Source organism: Rhopilema esculentum, chromosome 2 (assembly GCF_057945365.1).
Source record: "Rhopilema esculentum isolate cy_ngs chromosome 2, ASM5794536v1, whole genome shotgun sequence".
Taxonomy (NCBI): Eukaryota; Metazoa; Cnidaria; class Scyphozoa; order Rhizostomeae; family Rhizostomatidae; genus Rhopilema; species Rhopilema esculentum.
Window position 1 is genome coordinate 3235485 of NC_142816.1, and position 14747 is coordinate 3250231.

Genomic DNA, 14747 nt, shown 5'->3' on the forward strand with positions numbered 1-14747 from the left:
TAAATCTGCAGAAATAAACAGTGTATTCAGCTGTTGAAGGCTAATTGTACATGTTGGCGTGTAAATACAACTGAAGTTCTCACCAACACATACAACATGCATCCCAGGTGTCCTTCATTCCAATGTGGTTATTCCACGATGATAACTTGATATCAGAGTTATATTTCAGATATAAGCCGTTAGTAACTGCTAAAGATGCAGAACGAGACGACAAAAATGGACAATTGTTGATTTTGCTTATAGTATTCATGGTAATTATCAGTTCACTAACATTTCAATTAGCAATAACGGAATGTAAACAAATGGCATAGGTATCTATTGCAAAAATACATTTTCGAAGAATTTTAAGTGCAGAATTTGAATTAGTAACAACAAACCAACAAGGTATTTAAGACGATGCGAACTAAGTGCATGGTCAAAACTGCAAGGAATTCCATTTTGTAAAGAGGGAAAATTGGTCGCTTGAGAGTGATGGTCTTTTCAAACAAACGGGTTTAGTTGCTGTAAAATGGCCAAGAGGTACTTGTTTTGTCAATTTGTTAACTTCAATTGCCCTGGAACTATCAATTTGATGCAACATAGAGTACTAAATTAACTTTTTGGACGCTATGTGGTGAAGAAGAAGGCCGTTTTACGTGTGTGGTCGTTCAAGCTACTTTATCTGGTCAATTTAGTCTAAGAGAAATGGCCGTCCAAGATAATAATCTTTGTGACCGAGACTTTCATGTCTGAGAGAGGTTGTTGCAGTATAGAGTTAAAAAGAGATTTGGATTCCAGATATAGAGCTTCCGTGTTCGATTAAGGAACAAATGACGAAGCAGCCTCGGATACACATGAAATTCAACTTATTGGATACATGACAAAGTGTATTCACTTCAGGCAGAGTGATGGGGAGGGGGTTTAAGATGAAGCGTAGTTCTATAAAAGTACTTGCTGCCTTGGCAACCAAACAAATAATTGAAATTGAGTAATAACAATACAAGGACAAGTACTGGCCTAAAACAGCCGGGATGATAAATGGCGGAAAATTACCTAAACTCAAACCTAGACCCAATGAAGAAGTGCTTATGGAGGATCAACGATAAGATACAGTGTGCAAATCAAATGAAACTTACACCCAATGACTATCAGACTATCTTTATTATCTTGCCAAGCTTAAGAATATCAGCAACATAAGATTTGATGTAATACGAAAGTTTATGATTTTACAAATGTGACGTCATTTTAAGTCCCAGTCTCCGTGCAGAGATTGGCTTTAACTAGCAAAAAAACCCAAAGTGCTTTGTGTTTACTGACATGTTAGTGCTCCATACATGTGAAAATACTGCCAGTTTAGGAAGATTGTTAATGAAATTGTGGAGATTGAAGGAGTCAACATTTTCACTTAAAGGGTACGTAAAAATACTGAAAAATTGAGAGGGTAGGCGAAACTTATCGTTTGGAAGGAATGCTTGATTGATGATTTGACTTGACAGTACCTATTGATAAGAAACTTTAGCCCTGATGATGAAAGGTCTCGGTTAATAAGTAAATTTTGGAGGCCTCAGTTTGAAAAAGCGGCTTTTATATGCGGCTACTTACTGTAGCGGATAAAATTTTCCACCATGAATGGAACGATGCAATTTTGAAAACAAATACAAATTAGAAAAGTGACAAGTTTTGTGAAAGGCAGAGGTGTCAATTCACTTCAATTTAAGAGAGGATTTTCGCCGACGAGGAGCCAATTTTATAACAATAACATTGGAACATAAAATCGCAAAAACCATATCGCAAAAATGGTGCTTCCAAAAGGCAACGAAATAGCTACAAGGGGAAGGGGGAAGTCAATCAAATTATGAAGTTCAAATCGCCGGCATACGAATAGATGTAATCTGAAATAATAGGGCACCCGTATTTGTTAGCTAAAATGAACACAACAGGTAGAGCATACGCTGTACAAAAAGTTTGTATGAATTAGTTATAAAATTATTCTAGCTAACAATTGTGCATTGTGTTACGATTGGCAATTAACTAGAAAACAAAAGTCCGTCATCGTAGTAGTACATAGATAAACGGAAATGAGCCGCCAAGATGTTCCCATAGTTTACTTGAGTATGGTGGCTTTCGTCTATTCGGCATTTTAAATCTTGGATCTTTCGGGCGAGTATTGTTTTGACCATTCTTGAACTGTCATCTTTTCTTTGCAAAGAATTGATTATGAAAACACACAGTAGTAGTAAATGACCCTTGCATTTTGTGATAATCTGCAATACCAACACCAATATGATCTTCCCATCTTATCTGGTTTTAATTTGCAAAACATTTGTTCAATTCTAATTCATATGCCATATTTCTGATGCTACTTTCCAACTTGCATTGATCTCAATATCTGCCGATAATTGGGTGGACGTACCAACTTGCTCCAATACTCTCACAACAGCATTCAACAACAATGCAACACATTTGCAACGTTCTTCAAGAATTTTGAGTTATCATTTCATGCTTCGCATAACATGCTTCTGTATAAACTCTGCGTTTCTGGAGATGTTTCCCTTCAGTAGAATAAGGCAACTCGACGTGATCTTTCACATTGGTGTGGTTCAAAGTGCAAATTATTTGTGCAACTGATTACTAGATGATGTGAGCATGCGCGCAAGTGCTTAATATAGTTTCGCGCTCCTTGTACAACTTGGAAATGGAAACAAAGAAAAATAGCGATAGAATGTTAATATTAACAAGAAATAATAGAAGACTATGATATGATTGACTGACAGGAATTGAAGCCCAAAGAAAGTTAAATGTAGGAAGTGCAAGTATTTCATTATTGCTTGAAATAAAAGGTGGCAAAAATTGACACTTCTCAGAGAAAAAAATGACATTCTACAGTCAGGTGCTGATCGATCTAAGACGCGGGAGGAATAATGACACATTTGATTTCTATGGTAAGGTGCTGATCGAAAGTAAAACGCGGGAGAAATAATGACACATTTGATTGGTGCCTTGCTTGCGATCTTTGGCGACATCAAACTACTTGCATATTTGAAAGGCAGTGTGTCGCGCTGTTCATTTTGTTGAATTTCGAGGGTCCTCGAAATAAGAGAAGCGTGACAAATTAGAACAACTCATCGTTAGCATCATTAAGCGTCTTTGTTACGAAATGAAAACTCACTGAAATAGAAATTTTGTTCTTTGTTTCGATAAACCAATGAACGGCGCGACGTACTGCCTTGAATATACCAACGGGTAAAACCAACTCTTTCTGTCTATACAAGAAGTTATTGTGTACTTTAAAGTAGAAATATTCCAAAACGACAGACAACCCTTCAAGCATCACTATGTTTTGCGCACTATCGATTCTAGATTCATACAATTCTGGAATCATATGTTGACGTATGGTCGAATCATCTTTAATTGGACATGCTGTCTTATCTAGTACGATTAAGGGTGAGAAAATAGACCTATTACAGAAACTTATGCTTCAAATTTCTGTATATTATGGTTCACAAGCATCCACAAAATTTTTTGGTTGTTTTTTGCGATCCAATGTATCAGTATTTGAGTAGGATCACAAAACCCCTTTACCCGTTTTAAAACGTTATTGTAGATTCTCTTAGGCGGTTTTTTGACCTTAGACTGAAACATATCTTCAAAAAAGAAGAGACAACCTTGCGAGATTTATGCATAGCCTCTAGAATATCTGAAAGCTCAAACTGTTGCAGATAGTGTGATAGATACGGTTTAAAAATAACGCTAAAACGGTGATTTGAAAACAGAGAGAAAATCACTGTAACAGAAACAAAGCCCAGCCTTTCAGCACGTAAGATGGAAGATTTCAGTCTGCCAGATTCTGTGAAACTCGCAATGAATAATTTGAAAAAGAGGCGAAATATAAGTTTGGCCTCTAATTTATTTTAAAATCCGATTTCACAACAAATGTAATTCTCGTCGTCGTTATGCATTGCCCCTGCCTATCACCTTTCACTTCTCAAGACCTTGTCACGTTCAATGACATAATTTTGAGTAAAGGGCCTAAATTGACGACAACGAAGTAGGTACCATCTCTCCCCTTGGGAAAAACACCTTTAACACGGAAATGTCGACTCCTTCAACCTTTATATCAAACCAAATATTATTCATTATCTAAAATATCATATATTTATTCAAAATGAAGTGCAAAATAGCTATATAATTAGATTATTTTAATGTAGTCTATTAAAAATGAACAACAATAAAAATAGTATACGGAGTTTGAAACACCTACAACAATGCAAAAACAAGTTTTGTAAATGGACAGTTCTCAGACTTTTTGCTTGTGTCCCAGAGACAGGTTAAAACTTTTGCTAGGCCCATGCTTTCAAAAACATTTTTTGGTAATGCTCTGCGAATTTTCCAGGTCGGTAAAAGCATGAAATAAATAAATGAAACTTTTTAGATATGAAAAGTTTTCTTTTAGTGCATTTATATCCCGCTAATTGTACTAATCTGAAACAAATAACAAGTGACCTTTGAACTAATCACCCCCAACCTCCGGCTGGATGAAATATTGGCCTATCACCTAAGCCCTTTGAACCTTTCTTGCGTTTGATCTTGTTTTTGTACATTGTGATATCTTTCTCTAAGTAGGCCGCCCGAAGGGTCCTTGTGAGCGATGACTTTTCAGCATGTTGCTACACGTCAGGCTGACTTAAAAACCAAAAGCTAAATTTTAAACCAAAACAAGAAAATAAATATAAAAATTCATTGAGCTGTTATTTACCATCACTGCCAGGGTTCCGATTACTCCCAGCTGCATTATCAGGGCTGTTTGCATCAACCGATGAAACAGACCCATGTTCAGACAAATTGTCCATTTTCCGCTTCTTAGATAAAGTCTGATTGTTTTTGCCTGAGTCAGATCCGACTTTCCCACCAGACGTTGGACTACCACCTTCATTGTCTGCGGATACATACAGTGACTTCTCGTCTTGCTCCATGCTAGCGCTTGAAGACTGGAAGTTCGAAAAGAAATAGTTATTCTATAAAAACTGCATTTTAACTAAAGCACTTTTTTAAAATCCACATCAACACAGAGCTGGAAAATCATACCTTTTTCAAATTTTGAAGGTAACTTTAATTTCGCATCTAAGCTGAAGGTTGCCAAACTTTTTTATTTAGAGCCTAAATATACATTTCATTTTATAAATCAGACTCAAACATTATTTAGGCTATTCAGCGAAAGATCAATTTCCAATGCCAAAGTTTGCAAGTTAATTCCTAATGCCAAAGTCTTGAACAAGTAACAACAGTTAATCGGACACTTCCCCACAACGGACAGGAAACCTGGTCTCGCAAATGTATGTTAGATAGAAGTTTTATTGTACCGTTTGATACATTAACAGCAAACATGAAAATACAATGACAAGACACAAACTGACCAGGTAAACCAAACTGTTCTTCTAATCACTTTCATTGTTTATTTTATTGTTACTATTTCACTATATGACTTACTTTTTCTTCAACCGGACCCCATTCTTTTATCTGTTGGATTCCTGGAATAAATTAAGCATTTGCATGTTTACATGATCATGAAGCTCAAAATCGTTGCAAAGTGATGCAATGGCCACTAGAAACAGCTGTGACCACAAGTTTAAGACAAGCGGGACCCCACATCCAATAAGAGTACCCTTTAACAACGTCATGTTGACAAAAGGGCAAAGGTCAAACAAAAAAGCAAAAGGTGAAAGGTCAGTCAACAATATTTACAGCAAAAAAGGCCAAAGGTCAGTGTATATAAGAGCGTAGCAGCAATCGCATATACAGAGTTCAAAGGTTAAGAGACAATTATCTATCCAATTATTGGTGCGAAATGCAGACCTTGTGGATCGGTTTTGCTAAATCTTGAGATTCCAAAACAGGGTTTCGTTATTGCATCCTCCACGTACGGTTCCACTTTTTTCATATTCGATGCCACAGACTTTTTCTTCTTGCTTGACTTTTTGCCCTTGTTTTTCAGCGCTTCCAAATCACGTCGTCCCTTGAAACAATACAAAACCATCAATTGCATTTAACGAAAGACATTTTACATAATGAATCTAAGAACTACAATGCCTGCCAAAAGTCTTGGAACAACGATGTCAGTTTCCAAATTCAAAATCAATCATCCCCCTCTCCCCCACAGAACAATGTTGGTTTACTATCAAATGGGCTAGGATTTCAGGAAGCATTTTCTTTTGCGCTTCTTTTATGACATTTCTCCAATTTATCATTATTGTCCTAGGGGAAGGGAGTGGATGTAGTAAATTTTTTTCCGAAAAAAAAGTGAAAGATATAAAATGCAATGCAAATTGCTGGGTGTTCCAAGTACTTTTGGCAGGCATAGCTCTTTATGTAGCACAAATAAGCGCTATCTTGTGAGGAGTGGCGTAATGTTGGGAAGCAAAAAATGAGTAGATCAGAAAACTCACATATACACCAGAGCTCTTTTCAGTTTTTCAAATACTGCTTCAGAAAAAATCGTCTATGAAAGCTTGATAAAATACAATATGTGGCCTACGAATCATACATAGTGCCAATTCTGCAATTAATGTTTCAATAAAGGAAAAATTAAAATAAAAATGGTCTAAACTCACCAGTTCCGAATACAATGGTTCTAAACGAGTGGATCCGCGGTAAATCCATTCAGTTCTTTTGTCTACATCGAATAACATCTACAAGAGAATATCCATTTCCATTGACTCCAAAAACCAGGTTACATTTAAGCAACAGTTAGGAAACGTATCTCAATTACTTTGCATCCATAATAAACTTGCTGTCTCTTAATAAATGAGAGAACAAAAAAAAGACAGATTGCTATTGGTCATTTGGTTTGAGGCACGTGAAAACTAACGAGGCACGTGAAAACTAACGAGGCACGTGAAAACTGATGAGGCACGTGGGAATCGCTTATAAGAACCAATTCAAGCCTTCTGGTTAAAATGATGTGCAAAGATAGGAAATTTTAGTGCGTAGGCAAAACATCACTTTTCTCGAAAAATTATGTGTCAAGACACGAAGGTTGTGGCATCAGCTCTTAGTCGAGCGCTAAATTATCTAGAAATACACACAGCTATGTTAAACATGATCCTTAAATAAGGAGAGGAATGCGTAAACAGGAAAAGTCGCTTTCATATACAAGATTTGCTAAATACAGTAGAATCCCGTTATAACGTCCTCGGTTATTACGTACTTTCGGACATAACATACTGGTGTGCCTGGTCCCGGCAAAAGGTGTGCTTGGTTTTAGTCAATTTTTACTTACCCTCATTACAACGTACTTTGCTTATAACGTACTTAATACACTGGTCCCTTAAAGTACGTTATAACCGGATTATACTGTATCTACATACCTTGACGAGACTGCAGTCTACCGCCACTACTTTAGCTTGCAGCCTTAAAAAGAGCACAATGATAAATCAAAATGAACTCAAACAAATATGAAAAATTTACTATGATGGCAAACATGAAGTTATATGGGCCTAAACGGTTAAAAATGGACCAATTGTCTTAACATAGATCTGTTAGGTCGGTTGACATAATAGCCATGAATAAGTGAAGTTCCTTTTAACAGAGTTCGTTTTAAATCTAGATAAATAGATCGGTAATCTAAAATAAAGAAAGAACCGAAGCATCAATTCATACCATTTGCCATTCCATTCCGTTTGTACACACAGTCCAGCTTTTAGCTTTAGCATAGGTCGCTATAAATTAATAACACCAACAATGATTAGCTGCGCCATACTGCATACAAAATCGTTGAAAAATTTTAAGGTTCAAATGAGGGATAAGAAAAGAGGAGCGAGAGGGAAATAGAAGAGAAAGGAAGGGCGGTTATAAAGCATTATGTTCACACGATGGTGTTTCTTTTGAAAAACTGGTAAAAAATCAATATACATCTGTTAATTCTATTCAAAATTGGTAACATCATTCTCTAAGCTGTAATGTTAACCTCTTCACAACTCAGCTACTTACTATTCAAATAATTTTTCATCAAACATGGAAACATCTTGAACTGCACGAAGATTCATGATGACGACAAAGGAATTCAGAAGGAAAATCTTTTAAAGGAACATCACGATATTATCATTTCTATATAATTGCGCATGAGCTTTCAGTTGAAATACAACAAAGGCTGCCATCTTTCGGCAGTCTCCTTTGGAAGGAAATTCTAAATTTTAGGCTGGAGTTAACAAATGGAACTGCTTTTTTAAAAAAGCTAACCTCTGGAAACTCTTCTAAATATTCCTTGATGAACTCTCGACAGTGTATTGAAACGTCTTGCCACACATTTTCAGCTAGGCAGAATAAAACGTTAAGGTTGTCTACCATTTCAAAAAACACATAAGGGATCATGTTAGGATATCAACTCTTGGCAAGTGTAAAATCTTTCTCGTATACTAAGCCAGATAGCAAAATGAAAACTTTCAAGATATAGATTTCACCGGCAAGGTCCTACACAGATTGCCTGAATTACAGCATGAGTCTGCTGAAAACGAGGCTTTTTATAATTCATGCAGATATGTGATTACTTCTGATGAGAAGGGACAAAAATGTTAGGAGGGCTTTTTCTACAAAATGCTATCAAATGTTGAATCCGATATTGTTGTGAAGATTATCAAATGAAAGATTTAATAGACAAAAACTGCGAAATATTTCATTAATCAAAGGAGAGATTTTCGAATATTTTCGAAAGCAAGGGGAAATTCTTCTGAAGGTGATATAAAAAGACGGAGTACGTAAATATACGGAAATATGCCTGATTGTTGAGAAAACGTAGATAAATTTGTCTGCTATCCGTTTAAAAAGGGTCAAGGCAAAGTGGAGCCAAGTTTAAGGAATCAAAGAAAAAATTACCGAAATGAATATTTCTTGCTGTTTTAGAAAAATGAGCTAATAATTGATACCTGAATGGATGACCAAATGCATTTTCTTTTCGGTCATGTACTGTGCGAACCCATCATCAAAGAAAACAAGAAACCTGCGATATAACGATATAACAAAAAACCTGCAATTTTTAATAACATTCAATAACAGCTAAACCAAACTATACAAAATACACTCTTTTCTATAAGAACCAGTAAATTCAAGTTCAGGCTGACTGTCTTAATCTTTTCGAAAATCTGAGACTGGATTGTTCTTCATTTGTTCTTAATCTAATAGGGTGTATGCAGTGCAAGTGCTACCTTTTTCGCTCTAGGGTGGCGTACAGGCCTCATTTGCCAACAAAGTGAGTGAGACAGCCTTAATTTGCTGACAAATTTTAATATTCACCGAAAAAGCACCCACACATCGCTAAAAATCCTCGATTTTGAGAAAAAACGTTGTTCAATATTGCATTTTGCAGAAGCTCAGCCTCAGCTTGTTCTTAATTTGTTCTTAACTTTCGACCAATTTTGAGGCTTGTGTCCTTATAAAATTGTTCTTATAAAAAAAAGTGTAAATATTTTTTGCAAGTAGAATTTATTAGTGGTGCAAAATACTTTCTTTTTACTTAGACGCCAAAAACAATAATGGTTCTGAGCCATCCTGTATGAACAAGATTTTGGTCACCACCCATGTTTGAATCGCTCATGAATCAAAACATTTCAGAGCTCTGTATCATCTTTAATTGAGCTCAAAAAAAGAGTACCTCAATCTGAAATAAACACGCACCTATTCCTGTTATCTTCGCAAGCTCTCTCCACAACCACTCCACCATACAGAATTTCTCCTTTCGCCATAACTAAAGAATCTGAAGGCAGAAACACGTGACGATTATCTATATCAACAATAATATGCCATAATTTTATGGACCACGTGCTTTTCAAACGGAATCTGTCAGCACAGTGGAACCCCAATTAAAGGGACCTTCCAAGTAACAGATACATCCTAGTAATGGAAACTTCCAAACACCCTCTCTTAGGGCACGGATATGGTAATGTTAGGGCAAGGACATAGCAATGACTCATTATGGACATTCTTCAGACAGATTAACAAAAATAGATCGTATCAAGTACTTGAAATTTGTCAGCTTACTTAAGGTCATGTACTTTTTCTGGATCCTTGCATCGACAGTGTCTCTTGGTCGAATAGCTAAAAAAGACAAGCAATCAGCAATGACAAAGAGTAGAAACGTATATATAAAAGTTAGCCAAAATCTTAAAATAAACTTCCCTTTCAGATATGAGGGAATGTATCAAGTTATGGCAAGGTAAAAGAAATTATTAAACAACATAGAGAATGGTCTGGTTTTTCAAAAATAGACTAAGCATTCAAACCATATTTTAAACATGAACGACCCTGGAAGGAAATTCCTTATAACCAATTTACTTACCCACGACACGACTTCCAACATTCAGAGAACTTCCTTTCGGATGTGCGATTGGTGCCAAACTATTGCCAGGTAAAGTCCCATGCATCCGTTGGCCTGAGTCAAACTTCACTTGGAACTTTTTCTATAAAAGAAATATATCAAGACTTCACGAAAGAGCGTAAACCTCACTCAAAAAAACTGATGCAGTCTTTGCCTGACGCTTCCCGGAGCATAGAATGTTGGACCATGACAAATATGTGTAAAGAAACATATGTTTCAAAATTTCATTTTCAAATAATCACTTGCTAAATAGTGGATCTTGTATGATATGAGTGGCCTTCTCATTTCATAAAACCATGATATTACTGCAAGGTACAGTGATAAAGTAGCAAACTATCTAGGGGTGCTGGGGCAAAGCGTACTCAGAAACTGCCATCTTATTTGGGTACGATAACAAAAAATCAACCCACAATAAATTTCGTAGAAATTATTCTATTGCTAGAAAAGAAAAAAAAATGCAACCATTTCAAAAATTTATCGATCAGAAGCATCAAACTATAATCACCTGTCCATATTTAGTCGCTATAATTCTTGTTATCTTCGCTAGAGAAATTAGAACGATAATTAAGTAAAATCGATGAAAATAGAATGTTTAGTATATACACTGACCAATATGGAACAAGCAAGGTTACAAATATCGAACAATTTTCGATCTATGTTCTGACGTTTTATACTTTGTAGCGTGCCAGATGAAAAGCGTAATATGTTTCAAGATATTTGCTCCTTCTAAAAGCCATTGTTAGATTCTAGCTTCCTATATTATCATTTTTTTATTGAGGAAAACATAAACCTTGTTACTACGTTTAACTATTATAAAATACTATTTTGTGCTATATAATTTACTTGTAGTTAATAACTTTAATATAGCAACTGTTCTAATAAAGAAAAGAAAAGAGAGCCAATATATACCTGTATACCAAATGTCACTCTTTTCTGGTTTTCCAAGCACACTGTCTCCCTCTTTAAATTCATAGCTGAGCAAAGTTAAATGAAAGTTATGAAATATGGTGGGCAGAAAGTTTATCAATACAGGAAATCATCATAGTTGGAGAATCCTGAAAGGACATTTGAAATGCCTTAGTCTCAATGATATCTTTTTAATAAATATAAACAAACAAATTAACATACATACAAATTAACAAACATATATACAAATTAACGAAAATATATATACAAATTAACAAAATTTTTAATGTATTTTGGTACAAATACAACTCAAATTGGGAAATAATGAGGACAGGTGCAAAAAAACAAACTCTGCAATTTCATCGTTTTCTTAAGTAAAGATATTTCACTTTTTACAGTTTTCAAAGATAGTTTGGAGAAAAGTCAATTTTGAAGGGACAATTAAATTCTGTACAATTTGACTCTAAGGGACATGATTTTATTGACTACACAGTTGCTGTTACAAATTAACAAACTATAAATACCCTTCATCTGCAAAATCGTATTCATCGGTTGTTTCCTGTTGCAGACCTCGTTCTTGTTCATCTGTTTCTTCTACACTCGCAGATGACTTGACTACAACTGATTTGTCTACTGAAGAAGGACTATTGCTCCCTTCTGAAAGTCTTTCTGATGTAGATTTTGAATTTTTAGCTACACTACTAGAACCCTCTGGGATGATTGGCTTAGCTTGGTCTTGTTCATTCTTATTTGATGTTTTTAATGATGTGAATGACAAACTTGCCATCTTTCCTGCAGGGTCTTTTGGAGGTGATCGATACAAATTGCGATTTATAAAAGTAATACTAGAGTTTACTTTAGATTCTGTACCTGCAGTAGTTCTTTTGAAGGTTTGCGAACTTGAGCTGGTAACTTGAGGCTCTGATAGATTATTTGATAATGCAAGTCTTTTAGGGCCAACAGATTCAAAAGAACTACTTTGAATGTCACTTCCATTGATACTAGAAGTTCTTTTAGCCCCAATTGATGTCTTTTCATTTTTCACTACATTGCTATCCCTACTGACAATCTCTCCATGTCCTATTTGATTTTTTGACCTAACCTGGTCTCTTTGAAAATCTGTCTGTGCTTTTGAAGAAGCAATATCTCCACTGCAAGACAAGTTCTGGGATGATTTTGAGAGCTCTTGGAGCTTTTCAAGAAGTGGTTTCTCATCTTCTTCATCAATTACTATGACATTTCTTTTCCTAAAATAAAAACAAGCAGCTATCAAACTGAATATTCTGCAAAACATAGCTGAAGACATTGTTAAACTACTATTTTAAACATCTTTACAGTGAAACTAGACTGCAGTTTTCTAAGACTGTTTGGCTAGATGATGCCTTAAATTTTCCACCTCAATTCTTCAGTATATCATGGAACTGTTGTCTTTGATCTATTTTCCTTTTCATGAGATGCTAGTTACTGTTGTTTCTAAGCTTATTCTTTAAATGGATACTTATCTTTAAAATAGTATATAAAGAGAGAGAAATACATAAATACAAAAAAGTTCGACCAGCTGATTGATTGCATTAAGCATTAAACTTGAAGTAGCAAAGTTTCATCATGTTCTATGCATCACAAAAAAACCTACCTATACAGCATCAAGTACTTTATGACTATCTGACAGACAGTAAATTTGTTAAATACAAAAATACATCTTGCTTGTAATGACTAACCAAATTCTAAGAACAAGCAAACATAAATGGATTAAATACTCACACAACTTGCACTTTAGAGTCAGGAGGCTTTTTATCAGCAAATATTAAATTCAATTTTTCTTCAATATCAGTCAATTCGGTTTTAATAATACTATGTTCCTCTGCAAAAAGACAAAAACCAATACTAAGGAAATGGAAAAGAATAATATGTATTATATACTGGGGTCATTCCATGTCAAATCATCAGACCTATGTAACCCATGGTCTTAGAATTTCCTGATTTTCTTGCTACAAAGAGCCATTTCTGAGAAAACACCACATACAAAATTTCGTCCTTATATCTCTTACGGTTGCGATTTTGTAACCGTTTCAAAAGTGACCCATTTTAGCCAAATATGCCACACCCAGTTTACCAAGCGATGGGTGCGGCTTTCTATCAATAGCTGTAACTTTTCTTTAGTTGTCAATATTTGCTTGAAAATAATGTCAATTATTGATTTGATACTGTAGATTTCAAATATTGCATCAGAATTTGCCAATTCTCTAAGGTGAAGCAGATAGTCATATATTAAAGGCTATCACTTGTTTTGAAAATATTCCCAACCGATGTATTATATACTGGTAAATTTTTTATAGGAAATAACAGTTACAAAGAAGCTCTTTCCAAAACACACAAATAGCAACTTAATTTATATTCAAATATTCTATAGCTGTATAGTGACAAAAGAAAATAATGTAATCAGGTTTTAAAGCAACTCTAAAAAGGTATTATAAAATTTAAGCAAAACTAAATAAAGTAGACCATTTCCAAAATATTAAAATTTGACAAAAGTAATAGATACCATACCATCAATTTTTTGCACTCTTTCAACAACCTTTTGGGCAATCCTGAAAGAAAAAATTGAAAATCATTAACAGATTTTCCCACTTTAGCTTTGGTTGTAGAGTTTGAGCTAAAATGACATTTCATGTCTTCTGGTAAACAAAAAAGCTCCTGCTTATTGAAACAAATGAATTCTTCTTGTAATAATCAGAGCCTTTATTTGATTGATTGCACCTCCAGTGTGTCAATCCACAGGTGAAATGTATTTCCTAAACAGAAACTGATCGTGATGATATAGATTTGTGATGGACTAACACAGGTCTATTTGCTCAGGCCTTTTTGTTTGATGCAAGCGATCACTTGGATTGGGTCATAGGCTCTGAAATGAGAGGCTCATTTCAGGGCCTGTTGGGTCAGCATTCATGCAAACCCAACCACGCAAGTGTTTGATTGCTCACGGTAAATAGTAAATTGTGAGGAAGAAATGTCTCTTCAATTAAAAGATTTCTAGCCGTCTTTTGTGACTCAAACAAGTGGCAAATAACATTTCTATTACCATCATAAAATTTATAAATGAAGCACATATATATTGGGCAATTAATCTTTCTTGGAGTGCATTAAAGTTCATTGTAACAATTCATTTTCATTTATTACCTACACAAAAGTTCCTTATAACAGGATCATATGATTTTTATAAAAATTACAGACACTTTAAGCATTGTTTTTATTATAATTATCATTATTAGAGCGATTGCTCATGCAAGAGAAATCACACGAGCACTGGGCCACTCACATGTGCTATATCTTAAAAAGAGGCCTGTTTGTTGTTTGCTGTCTGTTAGTCAGACTGGAGATTTGCTAAATCTACTTTTGCCTGTTTATCCTTTTTTTTGCTGAACAGAATTGAAAACCTGTCAATTAAACCTGTATTGCAGAGGTATTGCTCTGGATTATATCTTGGTGAAAGTTGGAT

At 35.1% G+C, this 14747-nt stretch overlaps 1 protein-coding gene across 1 annotated transcript in view; it reads right to left on the bottom strand.

Moving 5' to 3' along the window:
* Positions 1-14747, bottom strand: part of LOC135695535 (histone-lysine N-methyltransferase SETDB1) — a 42002-nt gene that overhangs the window by 26182 nt on the left and 1073 nt on the right. The window contains exons 2-17 of the mRNA XM_065214651.2: positions 13799-13839; positions 13013-13112; positions 11776-12498; positions 11255-11319; positions 10851-10888; positions 10307-10427; positions 10009-10065; positions 9646-9724; positions 8898-8971; positions 8215-8288; positions 7636-7694; positions 7344-7386; positions 6588-6665; positions 5833-5992; positions 5467-5507; positions 4736-4967 (exon numbers count right to left, since the gene is read on the bottom strand). Coding sequence (XP_065070723.2) covers positions 4736-4967; positions 5467-5507; positions 5833-5992; positions 6588-6665; positions 7344-7386; positions 7636-7694; positions 8215-8288; positions 8898-8971; positions 9646-9724; positions 10009-10065; positions 10307-10427; positions 10851-10888; positions 11255-11319; positions 11776-12498; positions 13013-13112; positions 13799-13839 — 1985 coding nt within the window. The remainder of the gene's footprint in view (positions 1-4735; positions 4968-5466; positions 5508-5832; positions 5993-6587; positions 6666-7343; positions 7387-7635; positions 7695-8214; positions 8289-8897; positions 8972-9645; positions 9725-10008; positions 10066-10306; positions 10428-10850; positions 10889-11254; positions 11320-11775; positions 12499-13012; positions 13113-13798; positions 13840-14747) is intronic.